Below are 24,866 nucleotides of genomic sequence, written 5' to 3'. Positions count from 1 at the left end.
TTATTATACATATTTAATTAATAGAATGATAAATTAATAAGTTCCTAAGTATTTTATTAAAATATATATTGTACTGACTAACAAAAATATGAAGTGTACGCTAAAAATCAGGTATTATTTATCTGTTTATAAATATATGTATTATTTAATTTATTTTTAATATGAATTTTATATTTTAATAATATATTTTATATCGATGGTTAATTTAGTGATTAATTTATAATGTATACCTAACATGATATACTTGTTAAATAGTGCTTTTCCTAAACTGATTCAATTCAATAATAAAAGATTACCCAGATTAAAATGAGATGTTGAAGAAGAGAACACGAATTCATAGACAAGAAGTTGTACTGAACTATGATGTAAGGTAGGTCTACACCTAAAAAAGTATTTCCATGGTCAAGTTAGAAATACTAGAGATACTTAATTAGATGATGAATTAGATAAATATTTTTGGACTTTGATACTTATTTATGCTATTTGTTATGCCTCTGAAGCCTTTGGTCATCATTAGTAATTGAATATCCAATTAGTAGCAGTTCAAGCATTGGAGCAATTCAGCAAATGACTTAAGCGGTTGAGCTCTTTGAGGAGTCATAACATTGGTGGAGATTCCATCAATAAATTTTAGAGTCATCATTGGAGATGCCTTCTTAGAGGTTTGTCTTAGATACTATAGTCTTGGATCTGTTTGAGATTTCACTTAGACCAAGTTTTAGTTTTTTAACAAAACGAAATAAAATTAAATGTTAAAGAGTAATCCTGAAATTGTTAGTCAATTCACATCGAGTGTCTCAGACTTTATAACAACATCCAATGCTACCTCTCTAAATCCACAAGGAGTGATTGATGATGTGGAGAATTAGGTGATAACGTATGGTGATGAGGATATTCAGGAAGGGACTGAGATATGCTCCAAGTCTGATGGGTAGACTCTTTGTTGACAGACAATTCAGTACAAGAACGTTAGAATTAACCTTATATGCCATATGGATTCAACTAGAGGGTTTTAAAGTTTTACATCACGGAGGGAACCTATATCAATTTTTTTTTTTGAGAAAGCGGTTGATTTGCTATGAATTGAAGGGGTTGCTCCTTGTCTCTTCAAGAACTACAAAATTAACCTGAAACGGTGGAGAGAGAATTTCCTAATTTGTGATGAAGAATTTGCCACTATCTTGATTTGGATTCAACAATGGGGCCTCCAGGAGTAATGCAAAAAAAAGGTTCGGGTAAGAGGGTAGGCGAGACATTAGGAGAGGTGATGGAAGTTGGTATTTTCTCTATGAGGCATAAGGAGTAACCGATGCTGAAAATTAAGGTCAAGCTCGACATTAAAAAACCACTAAAAAGAGTGTTGAAAATCTATGGTAGCAATAACAGAGTCACTGATCTTCAACTCAAATATGAACTTGTTGGTGACTTTTGTTGTGGGAATATTGGACATGGAATCAGAACCTATCAAAAGCACTTGGAGAATATGGCAGCTGGAAAAGTAGAAGAGGAGAAATGGAGAGGATGACTCTGAGCAAACTAATTTGAAAGGAGACTAAAGATGATAAAGAAAACATGAATCCAAACAACAATGAGAATAATAAATCTAGAAAAGATAGACAAAAAAACCAATGTCTGTTAATCTACTACGTGAATTTGCAAATCTGTTAGTCTAAAATAGGAGTTCACAGAATCAGGAGAAGGAGAATGGGATTCAGACCTCATGTAGAATTCTGTTCAGCAAGAAAATTAAAGAAAAAAAGACTGAAAATAAATAGCTAGGAGAAAAAATTCACACAATGCAATCTCAGAGGTTAAAAAGAGGACCGAAGAATGCAATGTTGAGGCTAGTTACCAAAAACAATGCTCGGAGAAAACGACTGAATCAGAGGAAAGATTGGGTACCACCTAACAATTGGAACCCAAAAGGTATGAGGATGGTGATGTGAAACTGTCGGAGTTTGGAAAAACCCCTAACAGTTCACAACATCAAAGGGATTAATAAATCCCATTTTCCCGAGGTTTTTCTATGCGAAACAAAAAATAATACCTCGACCGTGGAAGGAGTTTTGAGGAGGATAGGTTTTGAGTTTAGCTTCATAGTTGATCCTATTGGATTGTTGGGAGAATTGGTAGTGGCATGGAAAGAGGGAGTTAATATGCATATAGTGAATCGTGATACTTCCTTAATCCATCCACTTTATTATGAAAAGTCAATAGGAAGACAAGAAATGTGAAGTAATTTGTAACGACCCAATTTTTAGTATGTCTAGATCATACCGAAAATTGAGCACTACCAGCTTGTCTTTCTAATTATTATCTATTATTTATTATATGAGCCCGAGTTATTGTTAAAAGTGTAGTTATTTTGCGATGTATTTTTTTATTGAAAACGTTTGTTTTAATATATGAAATCATTCATAATCAATTCACATATAATAACAGATATAACAGTTATAAACAACCGCACTTATATACATCTCAAGCAGTTAACAACATTCAGTTATCCAGCCTTTATTAGAGTATAGATCTTAGTTAGAACACCCCTAGATATAGCTAGATCAAAACTCAAGTCAGGTGAAATATCATCAAAAGGCAAAACATCATCTACTTCTCCTCTGCACGATCATACATTGTCATAGGATGTCTCACTGGTACTCCATCAAGTAGCCATATAAAATGAACCTCGTACAAAGGATTTAGGTTAAAGTTCATATTCAAACGGGGTGCAGACGTCAGCTGGTCTCACAGTATTTACATATAAACAGATAATAGAGTTCGCCGTAGACTCAAAAGAATACCTAGAGCAGAATTTTCTTTGCGGAATGATCACTAGCAGATGACAGAAGAGTATTCCTGCCTCCATCTGAAGGGGGAGAGAAGTGAGTATGAACTGGAAAGTTCTTAGTAGAGTCAGGCTAATTAGTCATGTTAATCGCTTCCGTCATTCTTAACAGTTAGTAATATATTTCACAATAAACAAAGAGGATGATATTGATATTTATTTGTAGGTTAATTGGTAATTCTTGGTGATTAGAGCAAGAATCAAGAGCTTGGAATTGAGGTAGGTAATTTTATGAAACTGAAGATAAATTGGTGTTATTTTGTTTAGTTTCGATCATTGGGATAACTTGAACAAATGCATGGCTTATTTAAATTTTAATACTGTTGGAATTTGGTTTTTCACTCTGTCAGTAAATTTTGTATAATTTTGTGTGAATTTTGTAGACATGGTTAGAAGCTAAAATTTGTATTGAATCTCAACAACTTCTTGAACTATGTACATAATTTCATTCAAGACTAATTGGATGAATTTGGTTCACAAAAATATCTAGGAAACAAAATCAATCCTAAACTTTGTTCGGTGACCCAATCATCAAGATCGCAAGACTTGGATTTTGTTAAACAAGTTAGACATTGTATTTTAAGAACATTTAAAAAGCCATTTGGTATTTTTAAAAATTTCAAGAACCTATGTTTCCCTAGAATAGTCTAGTATTTTGTTACCAATGAAGATGATATTCGTCAGAGATTAAATTCTAATATGATATCCATAATATTCTAGGTTAACATGGTGAATTTTTTTTGGAGTAAATAGTTTGGTACCTAACTCCCGAATTGCCCTAGGACAACAGGTGGTCCAAGAATGCTTCTTGACAAGAGAAATTTTATGTGGTCTAGAAATTCGCAATTAAAAGCTCGTTGAAAGTATAGCTTCTAAACCAACAAGAATCCCTTCGTACAAAAGTTTGGTTGTCACAAGTAATAAAACCCAATAAAATTTATAACCGAAGTATTTAAACCTCGGGTCGTCTCTCAAGAAATTGCAGGGAAGTATGATTTATTATTGGTTATGGAAGATTATCTTTTTGGGGTTTTTCTAAATAAGGAACAACAAAAGTAAATTGCAAGAACTAAAATAATAACTAATAAAGCTCTTAGCAAGATATGAGAACTGGAAATCCTATCCTAGTTATCCTTATCAAGTGTGATGAGAATTGTTTATTGCTCCCACTTAGTTAACCCTTACTAAATAAAGGAAAGTCAAGTGGACCAATTAATAGGATTCCTCAAGTCCTAGTCAACTCCTATGGAAAGACTAGCTTTAGAGGGATCCAAATTAATCAGCAAATTCCAATTTTCAATCAACAGCTGAGTTTGATAACTCAAGTGTCACCAATTACTCAACCAAAGCCAAGAGGAGAAAATCTATTCGAATAAAAATGCCTTTTCATCAATTAAAACTAAGAATATAAAAAGCTAAATTAAAATCATAAATCTGAAATACCTCAAATTGCATTAAATAGAAATTAAAATCTAACATGAAGAGTTCATAAGCCAATTTGGCTAAATAAGTAATTACCAAGAGAAATAGATAAACCCAAGTACTAGAATAAATAAAAGTAGATAAGAGAAACTAAATTAAAAGAACATTGAACTTGGAATGAAGAAGAAGTAAACCTAACCTTAAGAGAAATCATAAATCCTAAAACCTAAGAGAGAGGAGAGAACCCTCTCTCTAGAAAATTACATCTAAAACCTAAATTGTCAATTATGAATTGTTGTTTTTTGTATGAATGAATGGATTCCCCCACTTTATAGCCTTTAATATGTGTTTTCTGGGCTGGAAACTGGGTCAGAAACAACCCAGAAATCGCTGGGGGCGAATTCAATTACGTACAGGTTGCTGGTTTTTCTGCAGAACCACACGTGCGAGTCAATTTTCTTTAGAGAAACTATGACAAATTATATATCATTTCGAAGCCCCGAATGTTAGCTTTCCAACGCAACTAGAACCGCCTCATTTGGATCTCTGTAGCTCAAGTTATGGTCAGTTAAGTACGAAGAGGTCAGGCTGGAAAGCTTAGCAATTCCTTCAACTTTTTGTATTCCCCTTTTGCATGCTTCCTTTCCATCCTCTAAGTCATTCCTGCCCTATAAATAATGAAATCACTTAACACACATATAAAGGCATCGAATGGTAATAAGAGAGAATTACAATTGGGAAATTTAAGGCCAAAGAAGCATGTTTTCAATCATAGCACAGAAGTAGGAAGGAAAATGTAAAATCATGCAATTAGTATGAATAAGTGTGCAAAGACTTAATAAAAATTACTCAATTGAGCACAAGATAAACCATAAAATAGTGGTTTATCACTTCTCTTTAAGGCTCGCTGACCCACACAAGGTATAATATATCCACATGAGATCTTATCTAAATCTGGCACGAATTCACTCTGATTTTCTGACATATTCTTATGAACACTATAAAAAGAGGCCAGATATTCACCCCTTACGTGGGATCTAACTCTAATCCTTACATCTCTTTGACCAATACTGACTTAAGCATAAGAATTTATTATAGATACCCTTGACCCTTGGTTTGTTAGACCATCACTGGTTAGAAGCCTATCGTTCTCTTTTCTTGAGATAACCTAGTTAAGGATTTCGGCTAGCACCTACTTAAGATTGACGTTATTTATGTAGGCTTCCACTCAGTGATCTCAAAATAAAACTACCCACCATCCAAGTAGAATCCTTTTGTTTTCCCCCCTTTTTGTACAACTTTCAAGCCATAGCCATAAATCCTTAAACACCTCGCATGAGGACAGTAGGATGGCTTGACAACCACCTTCAATATCAGAACCCGAACCACCGAGTTTTCTCAAAAGAAACCGATAAAAGCCTTCAAAAGTTAGTGAAAGAAATCATCAACCAAGATGATAAATTATGCTAATTAGTTAAAGTCTTGTCAACATTCTATAGAACCACCATTATGACTCCTAAAACACAGAAAGAATAGGAATAAGCACGAAAGCAGGCACGAATCTTGACAAAGTGCATAACAAACTTGGGAGCCAAGAGTATATAATCTTACCAGCGGATGAATGAAGGAAATCTGGACCAATCTCATCATTTATCTACTATGGAGCTCCCAAATCATTCATGCTCCAGGTTGGATGCTACGCAAGCACCTAGAAAAACTATTCAAGAAGCTTGTTAATCAAGCGCTGAAGTAGAGGTAGGGAAAGAGACTCTTACAGGCCTTTATAGAATTTTTCAATGAAAAAATCCAAAAAGGTTCTGCCACTGCAGAGATATGGATACCTAAGGCAAACCACCAATCCATAACACTATTTGGATGCCTTTAAAATTTGGAAGGGGTCTCCGATGCCCTCCAGTATAAAGCCTTCGAGTAACTCTAAAAAAATCCTATCTCACATGGTTCAATATGCTTCCACCTAGGTATATCCTCATCTTCTAGGATCTATCATGTAATACCCTACCACACAGAGCATTACGCCTAGGATATAAATCAGAGGTGGCGAGGTACTACGACCTCTAAAAGTAAAATACGTACATATATAACAAGAATAATATAGCTAGGAGCCTTGAAGGAAAATGGGTAAGATCAAAATAAGACCAAAGATGCGTCGCTCGCAAAAAAATGATAAGACAGAAGGCTTATACAGAAAACTAAATGACAAGTATATAAACAACATTTAAAAAGATAGATACATAATCAAGCTCTGAACTCGACTTGCGAAGCAAAGGCCGACTAGAGTATATTTATATACATATATGCAACCCAAGAAGTGTTTACTAAATTATGGAATATAAACCCTATTTCTCCAAGTTAACCTCTAGGAGGAACAAAATACATATATATACAAGTAGAGTAACTACATGTACATATACAAAAAACAAAGTATAAAATCCCAAAGGTAGATTTTCCCGTCCCAAGAGTCTCCAGCAAGCTCAACCTGATGTATCACGTCCTGCATTTGAAAACAAAAATATATGTATGAAACGAGAACCAGGGTTCTCAGCATGGTAAAAGTGCTCGCATAGTTAATATAAAAGGTCTCGGAAAAGCCAGAGGCATTCCTTGAACTCCGACACTCAAAAATTAAACTTAAAGATTATACTAAACCATAAGTTTTTGGTAATCTATCCAGGGATCCTAAATTCTAATCTAACTCTTCACCTCTTGTAAACCCAAACCTCCTAATCACTAGTGGAACTACCCTCAGCGTCATCTCCGCCAGCATGAGGGATCTCTCAGTTGCAAATACATACAAAATAGACAAGGAAAGCACAAGTATAGATTGCAGTTACAGCAAGTAGAACAAGTAGTAGATAAGCAGAGTTAGGTAGTTAAGCAAACCAAAAAATTCACACTCAAGCAAAACATACAAATGCATATGATGCATGCCTGTCCTACAGGCCATGAGCTCATGTGTCGGTTACCTTTCCAAAATCCGACACACCCAGTAGTTAACCCGGATATTGTCTCTCTAATATGCATCCACACTCTTGGGATATAGTGCCTGTCACACTCTTGGGATATAGTGCCCGCCACACTCATGGGATATAGTTCCCGCCGTATTTCCGGGATAAAGTATTTCCACACTCTTGGGATATAGTGCCCACCACACTCTTCGGATATAGTGTCTACCACACTCATGAGATATAGTGCCTGACACACTTTTCAGGGTAAAGTGCTCCCACACTCTTGGGATATAGTGTCCGCCACACTCATGGGATACGGTGCCCGACACACTTTACAAACAGAGATAAAATGATGCAAGAAAAACGGAACAGAATATACATTCACACTTTACAATCATAATCATTATCCTCATAATCACTTTCAATCATTCTTCTTCCTTATCTCTTACCCAGAGTAAGTGGACAACGCTATTGCATCTTACCCAGTATCTCAACTCTTATCCGGAGCAAGTGGACAACACCACTGCCTCTTACCCGAGGTCTCTTTCTCAATCAGATTCAATCGCGTACCACATTCAATACTTCCGTACCTCATTAATTGATCTCTTCTCTTCACAGACCTCCTTCCACTTCAATTTAACTTTCTCAATAATTTCACTCTTCTTTTGTGATCTAAAAACTAGCCTTCGGGTCTTAAAGAGTGACCGAGGTTTGAAAAGTTAGAGGGATGGTTTTCAAACTCAAAAACATAATTTTCAGCCAAAACAAGGTTTCGCGTACGCATGCCTTCCGCGTATGTGGGACGTTTGGCAGAGCCCAGGGTCTGCATCGCATGCATGTCCATGTACACATGGGCTGCAAAATTGGCATAAAGCTACTAAGTTCATAAAAATCAGTTTTTTAAACCAACTTTAAACGCGCATAACATTTTCGTTAAAAATCGTTTTTGTTCCGTTCTTCAAACATTGTAAACTTCACGAATCCAATTTTTATTCAAAATAAATTTTAAAAAATTTGATGGTCCGGAAGCCAAGTTATGCCCTGCTAAAGTTGGTCAAAAATAAGCTTTTACCAAAAGTTTCCAAACACTAATTTTCCAAAATCCTCAATCCAATTCACTTCAATTACAACCATAAATCACTACCAATTACCTCTCCATCCTTCCTCAATCATTCCACACCCAATTTCTCAAATCACATTCCACATTCCACATTCATAATTGGGAGTAGCTTCAGCAGAATTTGTCGATCCATTGAAAATTGGTGGATGAACCTTGAGAAACGAAGCCAAGGTCATCGGAGTAGCTCCCTACCGTTTCCATCTCCATTTCCATTTCTATTTCCATCTCCATTTTCACTTCCATTTCTGGCCGGTTGACCCAGCCTTTGTACGGCTTGCAATGTTGCAGTAGCATTCGCTTCCATAGTATTAGCCAAGTTGGCCATCACTGCCATGAACTCAGCGTGATTATCCGTTGATGGGTTACCCTCATTCTCTCTTCGAGTACGTGTCTGACCTCGTCTGTGAGTCACCATTCAGGGTCCTGTCTACACCAAATAATCGATATCAAGGTGATCAGTTTTAATATCAAAAGCCTAGTGCTTCGATTATCCCAAAAAGGCACTCACAAACAAGCATGCTTTGAAATATCAAAAGATAACCTAAATAGCATGAAAGAAAAATGACCCAAAGTATGCAATGAAGCACAATCGGTCCATCCCTCAGACTCACAAGGACGAACCGCTCTGATATCACTAAATGTAACACCCTAATTACACTAAGCCTTACCTCATGCCATAAAGCAAAGGTTAATCAAAGGTCACGATAATTCTAAGGCTTATACATGAATATATATAGAAGAAATAATAATTCTAGAAGTCCGATGAAAAAATAAGCTCAAAAACCAAGATACAAAAGCGTGAAACATTCACACGAAGCTACAAACTTAAGGCACAAGATATATATTAGATAACAAGATATAAGTATATAAGAGAGTATAATAGTCATAAGGATCTAGCCGCCGCCCGCGGAGTTTAAGCCGTCTAGTTATATACAAATAAATAGAGTTTTGAAAGTAAAACAACTTATACAAAATATCATTCTCAAGACTCTAAGGCAAAAGTAAATACAAAAGTGAGGGTACTAATAAAAATAAATCAAAGGACTTTAAAATAGGATAAAGGAACTCCGCTCTGTCACCATCAAGCAACTCACCAAGGTGGGTTGCGACCTGCTTCTGAAAAAATAACAACAAAGTATGGAATGAGAATCGAAGGTTCTCAGTATGGTAACAGTGCCCAGTGATGTAAGATATAAGACTCCTAGACACCAGAGGCAATCCTAGAGCTTCATATCTATTATGAGATTCAAGCTTAAAACATAAATAAATTTATAACATTAACTTTAAAGCCACAATGAAAATAGGGTAATCTAACTTAAGGAATTTCTAACTAACAATTCTCCGCTATCCCACAGCCTTTCGCCTACCTAACCGCCATGCGATCCCATCGCCACCGCCTTCCGAACCTCCTCAATCCCAGTAAAATACACAGATAATACAATACAAGGAAAGCACAAGTATAAGCATGTATATCAAGTAATTTAAATAGGCAATTAGACATGTTATACAATTAGACAAGCAATTCAAGTTGACAAAGCAAACAAACAGATAAAAGATGCACATGATGAATGCCTGTCCTATTAGCTGTGATATCATGTCGTCGGTTCAACTGCCAACCCGACACACCTCCATGGAGATGTCGCCTTTCGGTCTCATAATGGTAACCCCCGAGATATCGTGCCCGGATCACGGTCTAGGATGTCAATGCCTGCACACTATAGCGATTCTGAACGGATGCGAGCGGGATACTCTTGCCACGGACATCACATCTCAACGTAAGCGGGACGAACCACCGCCCTTTCGCCGTTGCTGCGACCTCGACAGGCGGGATCCAACCGCCATCCCTGCCAGGCGCATAGCATCTCAACAATTTCAGTATAAAAACATTACATCAGTTGTTTTCAAAAATTATTTCATTCAGTATATCAATGATCCATCATTCCATTCCGAATCCCAGACTCATCTCAACCACCATCAATTCATAATTTCCACAATTCATTAGAGTAAATCCCCAAAATAGTCTCCCAGATTGGGCCCGTGCACCAATGTTGCCCCTCAGTTTCTAAATGCTCTAAATGCACCCTCCAATTTGAGCTCCATGTGAAATCCTGGTCCTTTCACCCAATTCTGGCATAACTCAGCAGCCGGAGCGCTGAGCTAGCGGTTCCACCACCTCCACGTAGGCTTCATCACCCTCCACCATCACCATCATTCCTCCTCTTCTCCCAACGGAGCCACTACCCTTCTCTCTTCTTCCAATCCTCCTTTCCCTTTCTCCCTTCCTCAAGCATTGTAGCCCTTTCCTTCTCTCAGTTCACCAGCCTTCAGATCACTACCTCAGAACCACCGCCACAACCCTTTCTCTTTTCTTCTTCCTCTCTTCTTTTCTCTTCTTCCTCAAGCTTGGAGAATATTTCCATACACTTTCAGCAACAATCATAATCCAACAAACTAAATTAACCTATCATAACCACCTAAAATAAATTAAAACAGATAATTAAACTAAACTAAGCCTAAAACTGGTGAAAATTAAAACTAAATTCTAAATAAACCTAAACTAATAAGGGAAGTTAAGGTGGTCAGACAGGGAAAGAAGGCAAACCGAAACGTGAGGAAGGAGATGAGTGTTAGTCATCATGGGTGATGGAAATGACAAGGAGAAGCAGACGAGGGGAGGACACTGGCAGAGTAGTGGTTGCAGCGGCTATTGCGGTAGCAGTAGTTCGGTGATGAGGAACAAAGATAAAGGTACCCGGCTCTTTAGCTGAGAAGAGAAAATGAGGAAGGAAGATGTGGCGATGCTGGGTAAAGGCTGGAGGTGATGGTGGTGGCGATGGAGATGCTGGAAGCTACGATAGGACTAGGGTTCGGTGCGTGGAAGAGGGTGATGAAGATGGCAGATTGGCGGTGACAGTAAGCTCGGGCCCGGCGGAGGTGGTTCGCCAAGAAGAAAGCTTGACGTCTCTGGACCTGACGGGGAAGGAGAGGATAGAGGGAGGAGATTGGACGCGGTGGTCACAGATGGTGGAGGCTATGGTGGCTTGCGGTGGTGGTTTAGCACTTCAGCCTTAAGCCAATGGAAAGGGCTACAATGCTTGAGGAAGGGAGAAAGGGAAAGGAGGATTGGAAGAAGGGAGAAGGGTAATGGCTCCGTTGGGAGAAGAGGAGGAACAATGGTGATGGTGGAGGGTGATGAAGCCTACGTGGAGGTGGTGGAACGCCAGCTCAGCGCTCCGGCTGCTGAGTCATGCCGGAATTGAGTGGAAGGACCAGGATTTCGACGGAGCTCAAATTGGAGGATGCATCTAGAGCATTTAGAAACTGAGGGGCAACATTGGTGCACGGGCCCAATCTGGAGGACCATTTTGGGGATTTACTCCAATTCATTGTCAGTGATCATCAACACAATATTCCGCCTTCTCACTCAACCAAACCCGTCCTCAGTACTCCAGAAACCTAAGTCTCCATTTTCTAAACTTTTTACAAGACATATATCTAATTAAACTTACCTAAAGCATCCTCCATGAGTTGACACCTAAAAACAAGCTAAAGGATTTTAGATAAGGGTCACGGAAGTTTATAAGCATGCTAGGAAGGTGAAACAGTTAAAAACAAGGTTTTTTATTGAAAAACAGGACAGTGTGTGTATGCATAGAATTGTGCGTACGCACGCCCATAGGGATTTTCAAGAGGTATGCGTACGCATAGAGGGGTGCGTACGCACATGAAGTAAAAATCTTCATTCTGTTTATACGCACGATGCGTGCGAACACCCTCAACAGAATGCACCTTCCAGCGTGTGCGTGCACACAAGGTTGTGAGGTTGTGCGTGCGCACAACTTGCAAAAATTCAGTAGGTGGTGGGTGCGCACAGAGCGTGCTAGCACTCCCAACAGTAGGCATCTCCTTGTGTGTGCGTGCGCACAAGCGTGTGCGTACACACGTTTTCAAAAGTACACAGGGTGTGCCGCACAAGGCTGTGCGTACGCACAAGTCAAAATTAGCCACTGATGAGAGCACGCGCATAGCAGTGTGCGTGCGCACACAAACCAGAAATCATAAAATTCTGCAACATCACAAAATTCAGATTTTGACACCAAACTTTAAACGGTCATAACTTCCTCTATAAAAATCTATTTTCTATAAACTTTATATTAATTGAAAGCTCTCAAAGCCATCTTTAATTTAAATCAAGTTTCATCCAATTTTAAGCTTTGAGATTCACATTATGATCCATCAAAATTCACTAAAAATCTATTTTTACCAAAGTTCACTAAGTGCTCAAAACTTCAAAATTTACAACCAAACCAAACCAAACCACACCAACTTCAACTCACATCAGTTCTTACCATTTGTATCACATTCCACCACTCATATCATCAAATTCTCAAACCCAAATATCAATTATATCGCCCTAAACCATTTCTCAAATAACAAACTCATCAATCATCATTCTATCACTATTAATCATAAAAATCAACTTCAATTTCAATCTCCAACATCATTTATCAACATCAACACCAAAATCCATCAAAATAACTCAAAATTATCAAATCATCATACATCATCATACAACAAATTCAACAACCAATATAATCCAATCCTATCCTATGGGTCACTAGCCTAAGTGTCCAGAAATATTATATATTACATAGAGAAAACCGAAACCATACCTTGGCCGATTCTCAATATGCACAAAACACCACTTTGAGTCCAAACAAGCTTTCAATCACTAACAAATCACCAATCTCACCTTCAAAGCTCCAAATCAACTCCAACAAGTGCAAGAACTTAACTAAAACCATATAAATTACCATAAATCAATACATAGGGTTTCTAAATACATAATTTCACAAGGTAAAGAGTTTTCTGACCTTTTATGATGGTTTTTGAGGTACAAACTACCAATAGCCCAACCTTAGAGACCACCTAATCAATCAAAACACAAAAATTCACTCAAAACCAAAATTTAAATTTTCGAAATTTTTAGGACAATAAGCAGGACAGAGATGAGTGAAAATCTTACCATAATACCTAGCTAGAAGTAACGGACTTGGCAAGAGTTTCGCGTAGCCGCTGACGGCACGCGAATCGGAGCACCGTAGCTCGAGTTATGGTCACCGGAAGAGAGGAGTGAATAGTGACAATGGTAGAAAGCTCTCACCTTTCTCCTCACTTCAGCTGCTATTGTGTTTATGTTATGAGGATGAATGTGGCTGAAATGTGTTCATTTGAGTGTATTTATATGTTGGGCTTGGACCCAATTTGGTTTCGATCCAACCCGTTAAAATTTTGGGCCCGTTTGACCCAACTTTGGGCCAAACCTTTAAAATTAGTGTACGATTTTCAATTCTAAACATTTTTCTAAGGTTTTTTACTATTTTTTTTATTCTCGCACAGTACTGGATAGGTTTAAGCCGGTACTGCCGGTTAATTTACCGGTACGCGTTTTTACGCAATTTTCCGAAAAAAATTATATTTTCCAACTCAGAAAAATCTGCTAAGTCCAAATATAATATTTATATTTTCTAATTAATATTCTAAAATTTTGGACCTATTCCGGACAATTAAATTATGATTATTTTACATTAATTAATCAATTATTTTAATTCGCGGTTCTTACAGTTACACTCTGCATTGTTGAATCCATGTTAGGTTTACCTTCCCTAACGTGTGATCCTGCGGATCAGCCTGCTTCTCAAAAATTGCTATGCAGTTCTCCACCAAGTACGAGTGACTGCTGTCCGATCTGTCCATCTCGGGCTCCTCATTAATTGGCATGCCAAGAATATGTAGCACGTCTTCTAGGGTGACAATCACCTTTTTACCAACTTGAACGTGGAACGTGTGAGTTTCAAGACTCCATTGTTCCACTAGAGCACCCAATAGTGCGAAATGTCCTTTCACCTTACCTAATCGCGAAAACATGCATTAACCCGGTTGATGCTAGGGCAGCTATAGTGGTCTCGTTGTAGGTCTTTAGTGGATCAAATTTTTTGACAATAAAGTCATGATAGCCTGCCGTAGACAACAACAACAACAACAACAACAACAACAACAACAACAACAACAACAACAACAGTATAATAATAATAATTACATAATAATAGAAAATAAAATAATAATAATAATAATAATAATAATAATAATAATAATAATAATAATAATAATAATAGCTATAATAACAACATACACAAATAAATTGACATAATAAAAAAAGCTTACAAATTGAAGATTATCCAAATATTCAATAATATGTTCTTGAACTAACGTAAAATCATGAACTATTTTAACACAAATAAATTGACACAACAAAATAATATCTCACAACCCTCATTGATTTTCTCTCTTCACACACAAGCTTGTTCATTTTTCTCTTCAGAACATTTCTTCTTCATCGACTTGAGCAAAATGCAGATGGAGTGTGAAGCATATAAAGGGCCAGCTTGTCTACGTGTCAAACATGCGACACCTCTCACCTGGAAACGCAAGTTGTGAGCTGCTCTGTGCTCCTACAAAACACAGGTTACATTCCGCTTAGTCTAAGAAAAAAGTGGTTAAAACTGTCTATATGCAATTACACATACCATGATACAGTATACTTGAATTACACTACTTTTATCCATTCTTAAATTAATTTTTGAAATTTTTTTTCTTGGTCACTAGTGCAAATTGTGTTTAAATGCAATTAAAATGTCTCTGATTTTTTGAAATGGATCATCTCCAGTGAAAAAAACATTTGAGAGAATAAAGTGTGATCTTTCACCTTTAATTCTCTAAGTAGGACCAAAATTAAATAAGAGAGAGAAAACAATAAAAGGTTATATTAAACACTGGATAACATCCCGTCTTTTTTCTACTGAAGAGTATCCACTCCCCTGATTTTTTCGTCCCATTATTGTTTTTCTTGTTTTTTCATTTACACGCATAGATTTCCGCAGAAATGCAATCTTAAATGGAGGCCTGTGATGGAGTTGGGCTGGAACTCAGGGCATTTTTAACCGGCCCATTGCCATTGCTAGAGCTATTCTATTCTTGCCTTCTTGGTGGTCACGACTCCACACCAAATCACTTGTGAAAGAAACTTGTGATGCATGATATTGGGTTCGAAGATGAACTCTTCTCAGGAGAGTCGAATTCACGTTTCGCGAGCTTGTAAAGTCCGATTGCCAGTAACAAGGTTCAATACCTACTACAGTTTAGCTACCCAACAAAATTGCTTCTCGACACCTTCTTCCCCACCACGTTTAGCGCGTAATTGGAAGCTTCTTTGCATAGAAATGGGTCAATATGATCTTGGTTTACACCAGTTTTGCAGGACCATAGTAAACAATTATCGTAGTAAATAAGCATATCGCATAGCCTGCATTAGAAACATACTATTACACTAAAATCTGATATTCCGGTTTAGCAACTACATAACTGCTTTTCTATTAAATATATGAGTGAAACCAGCAACATAAATATACAAAGAAAGACAACATTCACTCATGAATCATGATACAATTCAGAGAACAAAGGAAAAAAAGAGTAACAAAAAGGTGCGCGCTTTAATGGAATTTGAGTTTAATTTCTCCAGCCTAAAGAAACCTAGCTCAGAACTCAAGAAACTAGAAGAACCAAATCTATGTAACTGCCACTGATCATTATCTAGACTAATAACTTAAATGAATGCTATATAGATGCGTCCTTAAAGCCACAGAACTTCACAAGCTTTAATCAATTAACTAAGATATTCTTTTCTATCACAATCCACTTTCTTCGGTAGAGAGTTATTGACATATAAACAAACGAATGAACGAACTATGTACCTACTACCAAAAGTAAATTAGCTTTCAAAGCAACAAAACAAGATTGTTGTTATAGGCTTTCAAGTTTCAAATCAAGATTCTTCATCAGAGTCAGAAGAAACAAGCATCTTGTCCTTTCCCTTTCCCTTTCCCTTCCCCTTCCCAGATTGTCGCGCCTTTCCATTCCCTGCGTCTTCAGCAACCTTGTACAAATCTGCTGTAACCTCTGTTAACCACGAACCAGGAACAAGACCCTGCACAACCACGTTAGCGCAGAATCAGATTATAACAAATCAAACAAAGAGTACAGCGACGCTGCAGAGATTCAAGTTAAAAGAAGTCAAGAAAAATCGATGCAACTTACATCCAATTGCTTCCGGATACTTCTGGGCCTTTTGTTGGGCCTGCGCGGCGGCCGGTGGCCCACCATCTTTATGAAATCTTCTTCAACCTCCTTCCTTGACAATTGAAGGGAGAATTTCGGCCTCGGCGCGCTCTTATCGGAATTGCTTCGAAGCTTCAGCAACTTAACGGTGCCGCCGTCAGTTCTTGCAGGAGAGGAATTCTCATCAATCTTCAACGCTTTCTCGCTGCCGCCGCCAAGTCTGCCGTCGGAGAATGGAATCTTCCACTCCGCTCGCCTTGTCCTCAGATTCCACGTCCTCGCGCCCTCCCTCGCTAACAGAGGCGGCGATTCCCGCTCGTTTTCATCCTCCCCCACATTCATCTTGTCGTCCTCTTTGTTCCTCAAAATGGCGTCTTTCATCTTGTCAGCCTCGGTTTTCAGATCAAACATCAGTTTTTGCCTCATCGCCTCAATTCCGTCCTTCACGCCATCGGCACCGCTGCGGCCCTTGCCATTGATTCGCGACCTCGGTATCTTTGCCACCGAGTGGTTTCCCTCCTGTTCCGTTTCCCTCTTCCGCCTCGGCGGTGACTCATCGGACATTGAAACTGAAGATCGGCGATCTCCGCTGCTGGAGCGGCTAGAGCCGGCGGAGTTTGTGCACCTCAGGTACTTCTGGCTTCCCCACTTCAAGTGTGGAAGGTTGAAATTATGAAGGCGGTTTGATCGCTTGGGACTGGTCGCCATGGACTCCGGCGCTGGAACTGTCCCTCTATCTCCGTTCAAACCCGGCAGCACCATTTACATGAAGACAAGGAAGAGAATCGGAGGAACGAGAAAGAGAGAAGAAAACCCTTTCACTCCGCCAAGTGTTTTGGGGTGCGTAGGCAGAGGAAGAGAGAGCTGAAAATTCTATCGAAAATCAGAAACAAAGAGATTGAATAGGCTTTTTTCTGAGGTGGCCGGGAAATTAAGTTAATATAAGGAGTAGGGACTGAGAAGAGGGGGCGGTTTTAACGTTTGGGTTAATGGACTTGGAGTTGGACCTTGGGATGCATATGCTCATGTTTCCGTGATTCTTTTTTATTTACACCATAAACTTAATATAAATTTAAATATTTTGTTTTCAACTGAAATCCTTATCTAAATCGTAAATCTCAAATTTGTTTTTATCACATTTTGATCCGAAAACTTAGTTCTTAATATAAATGTATGAGGCAATTCGACCTATTTAAAAAAAAAATATTATATGACTAATAAAATTTATCATTTTAACATTTTTGATAATCTAATCGAATTGATTTTTTTATTTTATTTTTTATGGTATTTCTATTTCGACAAGTTAAGGATTAATCCGTCGCGATACTGAACTGAACTCTATTTAAAAGTTTGTCGCTGAGTAGGTTGCTGCATATACCAGACAGAATTCGAACTCTCAACGCTTACTTAAACAGACTAGTGAACTAACCACTAAACCAACTAAACTTAGTTCTCTAACCGAACTAGTTAGCTCGAACGAATTAACCAAAAATTAACTACTAAGAGTATGTTTGGTAAACACGTTGAAAGCAAAAAAAGTGCGTTCAATCTTTTTTAACGCTGTAATTTTTGTTTGGCTAATTTTTTTCTTCTGAACGCGAACATGATTCTGGATTTGAACTCTCGTTTACCAGAAGCAACAAATTGTAACTTCTACGTTTAGCTTCTTCGTTCACTTCATAAATTAAAAAATTAATTGGCATTCTATCAATTTTGTCATTCAATCTCATCTATAACAAGAAATACCAAAAACAATCATCAGAGTTTTTGAATTTTTTTCTTCACAAATAAATATTTTTTAATATTATTATTAGTACTCTTTGTTAAGTTTTAATTTTTATCAATTATTTATTTATTTTTTTATTAATAGTATGAATATTTTTGTTTAGAATTTTTTATGTTCACTTATGTATATTATTGTATTTTTTTAATTGAATTTTTAATATTTATTATTCATATGTTTTTTTTAATTATTTTTATTAATATGTATTTTTTTTATAGAATTTTATTTTTTTATTTGACTTTGTATATTTTTTACTATATATCCTTAAATTAGTATATATTTTATTTATTATTATTAATTTTTATAATATAAATTTTATTAAAAAGATATAATTAAATACAAAAAGAATACGAAAGAAGAGTATTAACAAATTATAACAAAAGAGTATTAATTTTCAATACATAAATTTAAATTCTTTTCAAAAGTAATTATAGTAAAAAATGTTAAAATAATATAGATTTGAATAATATAAATTTATGTCCTTTTTAATAATTTTTGTCTAAAAATAATTTTAAATAATGTAATCCAAACAACATTCATTTTATTATAATCCATTTTATCACAAAATTATCAAATATAATTATATAAATCACGTTAATACCAACTCATTTTTATCAAAATTAAATTTATAAAATCAATTTTATACAAAATTTCATTTACAAACTCTAATTCAAACATACACTAAATTATGTCGCTTTTTAATTTTATTATGGAGGCAAAGTTGGTGCTCGACTTGGATATGGGGAGGAGTGGTGCTTAACATTGGTGGTGGTGTCAGGCACCACTCAGACCCAACAATTTCTTGAACTTAATTCAAAAAGCAAATTAACAGAGAAAACGGACCATCCGATTTCATGTAAATCGTCAAAAAAAATATTGATTATGGAAAAATCGCAGAGTCCGATTTATTTTATGTGAATTTCAGATCCTCCCTCCATGCAAAACGGACCTCCGATTTGCATCCAAAAACTTAAAAACAAAAAAATCGAAAGGTCCGATTTCTTAACACCAAATTTAAGCAAAAAGCTGTCCCACAAATTAGTGTAGTACCTCCATCATCCATAACCCAACACAACACCTTCACCTCTTCCATAACCAAAAAAATCAACTAAATTATGTTAGTTCAGAGTAAAAATCTATCAGCAATGAATGGATAAAAAACCAAAAAACGATCAAACAAATAGTTAATCGGTCAAAGCGATTTTTTTAGCGATTAAACTAATTTAAAATAATAAAATACAAAATTTTTTTTAATAAATTTATATATTTTATACATAAATATATTATTTTATTATATTTAGTTCAATTTTAATTAAATATCAGATGAATTTTTATATTTTTAAATTTTTAATTCTATTAATTTAATCACCAATTTAATTTTTAAAATCTTACATTTTAGATAATACTTAATAAACAAAAATATTTTTATATTAAATTTAAAATTTAAAATTATAAATACTAATAATATAAAAATAAAATATTAATCTAAAATATTAACTAATATTAATAAAAAATCAACTTTTTTCTTTAAAAAATAATATTGCATATGTCAACATCAGTCAATTTGTATATTGAATTCCAATAAATTGCATATAAAACTTGTACTTAAGAGTTTTGAAACACATGCATTTTTCTTTTTTTTTTTTTGTTCGCGACATCTACAAGTCCAATAAGAATAAGTATTCAAATAAGGTGAATACTATATATCGTCTAAATTATAAAAAAAATCTATACATATAGATTATGTGTGGTTAGTTTCTTTGGATGATATTTATCATATTTTTGTTTTAATTCTATTCAGATGAGTTGATAGATAAAATAGGCACCACTTGCATAATAGTATTTTGTCTCTTTCAAATTCTATTAGCACGTAATTAATTGTTAAATATTTAGTTGGACTTTTATCTTCATTAAAACTCACCTTTTTTTCTTATTTTTGCAAAATCAAAATTAAATAGTTTAGATAATAAAAGAAAATTTCTTGTTATTATTCCCTATTTTTTTAACATTAATTTCAAAAAATAGTTTGTAAGTGTAAAATCTAGTTTGCCAATAAAACTCTTTATTTTAAAATTTTAAGTACAATTATATTTTCTGTCAGTCTCCTAAATTTAATATGAGAGACTATTATCATCGTCAAAATAATTATTACTATATTTTTATTAAATTTTATATTTTCTGTTTAAATATTTTTTTCTTCTTATCTTATTGCTATATTCTTTTTTGTTTATTTTACAAGATATAATTTTTTAATAGTTTCTATTTATCATTTTTTATTATTGTTTCATTTGATTTTTAGTACCTTAACAGGGTGTCAAATTAAACTTGTATCAAGATAGTGAGCTCCACATGAAAATTACTTAATGTTAGTGTCGAAAGTGAATTGTGCAATACAGTGTAGGCAATAAAGTGAAATCGAAATAAAAAAAGAAAAAGAAAATAGAGTCGAAATTGTTGAAAATGTAAAAAAATAAATAAATAAAAGACGGAATAACAAATGAGAATGAGTAATATAACACCCGAGTTTTTAAAATTAAATTTTACGCTTTGAATTTAAAAATAAAATTTAACTTAATGATGACTTATTCTATTATTTTAAATTATCTATCAAAAATTATATTGATAGTTACAGTCTAAATTGATTTTTATAAATATTATTATTATTATTATTTAGTTATATTTATTTGGCCGAAGCCATTAAGATTTGTATTATATTATTACAATATTATATTATTACTTGTTTATAACATGACACATGCTCTCTTTTTATATATAACCAAATGAAAGAATTAGAAACGTGGCTTATGTGCTCTTGTGCATATATATATATACATACATATAATTGTTACACATGCCACTCTTAATTATTAATCAATGACACCTAATGAAGCATTAGCCACCACAAAGTATCCATTCATTCCTATCAGCCTTATCACTTTCATTTCTTTACTCTCACCACCGAATTGAACTTGGCAAAAAAAGAAGAAAGAAAGGCCGAGAGAGAATGTGAGCTTTCATGGAAACCATGAGTTTTTAGCTTCAATTTCGTGTGATTCATAACTCCAATAAAAAATCTAATTTGGTAAAAGTGTTCGTATTTTCTTCTTCTACACGTTGGTATTACTTTGATCCAGTAGAAGTTGACGGTCACGTATCTCCTCTTTCCCTTGAGTTCGGCCAACTGGAGTTCTAGGAGGTACAGATGATTTCTGACGCTTTCCTCTTCAGCAGCTCGGTCAGAAAGTTTTTCCAGAGTTTTTATTGATTTCGATCTCATACGGAGGTAGGAGATTTATTTTTAAAGATAAACGTTTTTAATTTAGAATGCCTACAAAATTAATTGAATAATTGTAAATATCTATATATATATATATATATATATAATAGTAATGTTATTGAGTATGGATTATTGCTGTGAATGTGACTGTTTTCGTATTATTAAGAATTTCGCTGATTTGAGAATTGTTGAGGAATAGGGAACCCGTAAGGGTGGTTTAGACCGAATTTTAGAGAAAATGTCGCCAAAATTTTATAAAATCTGTATAAAATCTGAGATTTTATTTGAAAAGTTATTTTAAAAGATTTGGTTTTGGAAATTAAATTATTTAAAATATATTTAGTTAAGAAAAGATTTACTCTATTTTAAAGTTTGATTTATTAAGAAAAATATAATGTTTTAAATCCAATCTTTTAAGGAGAGATTTTGTTTTAAGTAAAGATTTGAGCTCGGTTTATTAAGAAAAGGAATCTCTGTCACAGGAGAGCAGAGAACAAGGATTTAAAGAATATATTAATTAATGAAGTGTCTGCCACAGGAGAGCAGATGTGACATTGTTTGGGCCTTAGTGCCAAATGTAAAGTGGGGACGCCCACACACTGAGAACTGTTTTCCAGATGTACGCTTATTGATTTGGAAAGTCACACTGATGCGGCCTAGCCGTACGACTTAAAGTCACACTGATGCGGCCTGGCCGTACGACTTATAAGCACACTGATGCATCTGGAAAATCATATCTGGGACTTGTGCCCGGGTAATGTCGGGAGCGGGTAGGCAACCGACACATGAGCTCATGGCCTGCGTTAGGGATAGACATGCATCATATTGATTGCGCATTTGCATTTGATTGCGCTTGCCTGTTTTATTACTTTGTGATTGTATTGTTTGTCTTGTGGTGACTTGCTTGTACATTGAATTGAATCTCTTGCTTGCACTAATTGTTTGTGAGTATACTAAAGTGATTACAAGTTGACATTTGACTGAGGATTAACTATGTGGCTGAGAGACAGAAAATGTGACTAGTTTTATATTTAAAATTTGTTTTGAGTTTAGAAATTTAAAGAAAAGTAATTATTTATCTAAAGTAGAAATAAAAGTATTTCCAAAGGGTTAACAAAATAGTTTTATTGAGTAAAGTTAATTATTTGCATTAAATTCATTACTTTTACGGCATTCCCATTCCCTACTGAGAACGTGTGGTTTGTTCTCACCCCAAAATCTTCCACCCTTTCAGTGACACAGGTTCGAAGATTCAGTTAGAAGATGCAGACGACTAGTAGTTTTACTTGTGATTCCTGTTATTTTTATAGAGTTCCCTCGCCCTTGTTGCTTTAAGTTTTATTTTATCCAGAGGAATATGTATTGTATTTGAGTTTTATATTAAATTCATTTGTATAGCATTTATTATTATTAATAATTGTGTGATTTTAATTACTACAAATAATTTTTTGGTATTTTCTTATAAACTGAAACGCGATATCGACGTAAAAGCTCAGTATTAAATAGATAATATAGGAAATCAGGTCCGTAACGCCTTACTTGTGGTACGATCATGACGTGCTAAAAGTTAGGGTGTTACAAGTAAACTGAAATAAGAAATTTAAATAAATAAATAAAAATAACAAAACAATGATAAAGAAACAACAAATAACTGAATCAAAAAAAAAATAAAAATAAATAAATAGAATTAAATTGAGATTAAGAGAAATTAAATAACTGAATGAAAAAAAATACTAAAGGTCCTTCCCATAAAGGTGGTCATTTTTCTTTAACTTGCTCAGTAGGAAGTATTAATTTTAAAACTAAGTCACTAATTGTAAATCTTTTATTCTTCACCTTCTTGTTGTATGACATAGCTATCGATTCTTTCTGTCAAATTATTTTATCTAATGCAGTTAGTTGAGATTGATCTAACTCATCTAATTTATCCATTATATTCGACCAGTATTGTTTGACAGGCAAATCATTTTGTTCTGTCACTCTAATAGTTTGCAAATTTATTTTAAGTGGTCAAACAACTTTATGACCATATATTAGCTCATAAGGTGTTGAACTTGTGGCCTCTTTAGGTGAACACCTATATGCCCATAGTACTTGACTTAAAGTATTATGTCAATTTTGAGGTTGTCTCCCTATATACTTTTTAATCAAACTTATTTGAATTTTATTAATGGCTTCGACTTGGCTATTAGCTTGTGCATAGTAGGGAGTTGATTGTGTTATCTTAATACCTCGTGATTCAACAAACCTCTTTATTTGTCGATGATGGAGGCGGAAATCAGCCAGTTAAGAATTTATAATATAAGAATAGCGTTGTAAGTACAGCTCTTAACCAACTAAAATCCGCTTATCAATTTAGAAAGGTTGTCACAAAATTAGAATAAAAATACTAGGAGTATGAATCCCAAGTCGTCTCCCAACGAGTTGACAAAAGGGTGCTATTTTATTAATCAGGAGTTTTTCGAGAAATTTTTGAGAGTTGAATGACAGAAAATAAATAATTGTAAATTAGCGCAATGAAAATTAAAGGAGATTTATATATTCAAAATAAAAAGCCTTGACTGGGAGAATGATTAATTGGAAGTTCTATCCTTGTTAGAATTCTCTCAAGTGTAGTATAAAGAGGTTGTTGTTTTCACTTAGTTAACCCTTACTAAATAAAGGAAAGTCAAGTGATTGAACTAACTCTTATTCGCAAATCCTAATCCTCTCCCTTGGGAAGGACTAGCGTTAGTAAATAGAGAATTAGCCAACAACTTCCAATTTAACTCATCACTTGAGCATTCCAACTCTAGGGTCTCTGATGAGACGCAGAAGCTAGTGAATTAAAAATTATTAAAATGGTTACATTGCAAGTATAGTTCTTAACTCACCAAAAATCTGCCTATCAATTTAGAAATATGTCACAGAGAATTAAATTAAAAATTACTGGGAGTTTTAAGTCCCAGGTCGTCTCCCAACGAGTTGCAGAAAAGTGTGCTATCTTATTAATCAGATGTTCCAAGAAGTTGAGCTAAGTAAATTGGAATGTAAATTGAGGAAAGTTAAATAATATGAATAAAAGCCTTGACTGGGAGTTGATTGGTTGAAATTTCTAGTATTGGTGGAGTGATTGTAAGATTAATTTATAATTAATGGTTGTTCTGTTTGGTTATCCTTTACTAAGTAAGGGAAAGTCAAACAAGCTGGAATGCCAGATCTGTTCACAAGTTGCAACCCACTTAGTTCAAAGGGATTGGCGTTGGTGACAGGATAGCAATCCAACATTTAACCCAATTACA

The 24,866-nt window shown here is 35.0% G+C and overlaps 1 protein-coding gene and 1 long non-coding RNA gene across 2 annotated transcripts; one reads left to right on the top strand and one right to left on the bottom strand.

The window, feature by feature from the left end:
* Nucleotides 1–15,756: 15,756 nt before the first annotated feature.
* Nucleotides 15,757–17,662, bottom strand: LOC112750582 (uncharacterized). Its single transcript, XM_025799371.3, has 2 exons — nucleotides 16,505–17,662; nucleotides 15,757–16,394 (listed from the first exon to the last, which is right to left on the bottom strand). The coding sequence occupies exons 1-2, from the start codon at nucleotides 17,285–17,287 to the stop codon at nucleotides 16,233–16,235; spliced, it is 945 nt and encodes a 314-aa protein (XP_025655156.1). The 5' UTR covers nucleotides 17,288–17,662; the 3' UTR covers nucleotides 15,757–16,232.
* A 3,515-nt stretch (nucleotides 17,663–21,177) lies between these two features.
* On the top strand, nucleotides 21,178–23,002 carry LOC140179534 (uncharacterized). Its single transcript, XR_011873034.1, has 2 exons — nucleotides 21,178–21,591; nucleotides 22,820–23,002. It is a non-coding gene; the product is annotated as an uncharacterized lncRNA (long non-coding RNA).
* The last annotated feature ends 1,864 nt before the right edge of the window (nucleotides 23,003–24,866 follow it).

The sequence above is a fragment of the Arachis hypogaea genome, chromosome 15, assembly GCF_003086295.3.
Source record: "Arachis hypogaea cultivar Tifrunner chromosome 15, arahy.Tifrunner.gnm2.J5K5, whole genome shotgun sequence".
NCBI lineage: Eukaryota > Viridiplantae > Streptophyta > Magnoliopsida > Fabales > Fabaceae > Arachis > Arachis hypogaea.
Note: the sequence above shows the minus strand (reverse complement) of the source record. Positions and strands in the feature narration are given on the sequence as shown.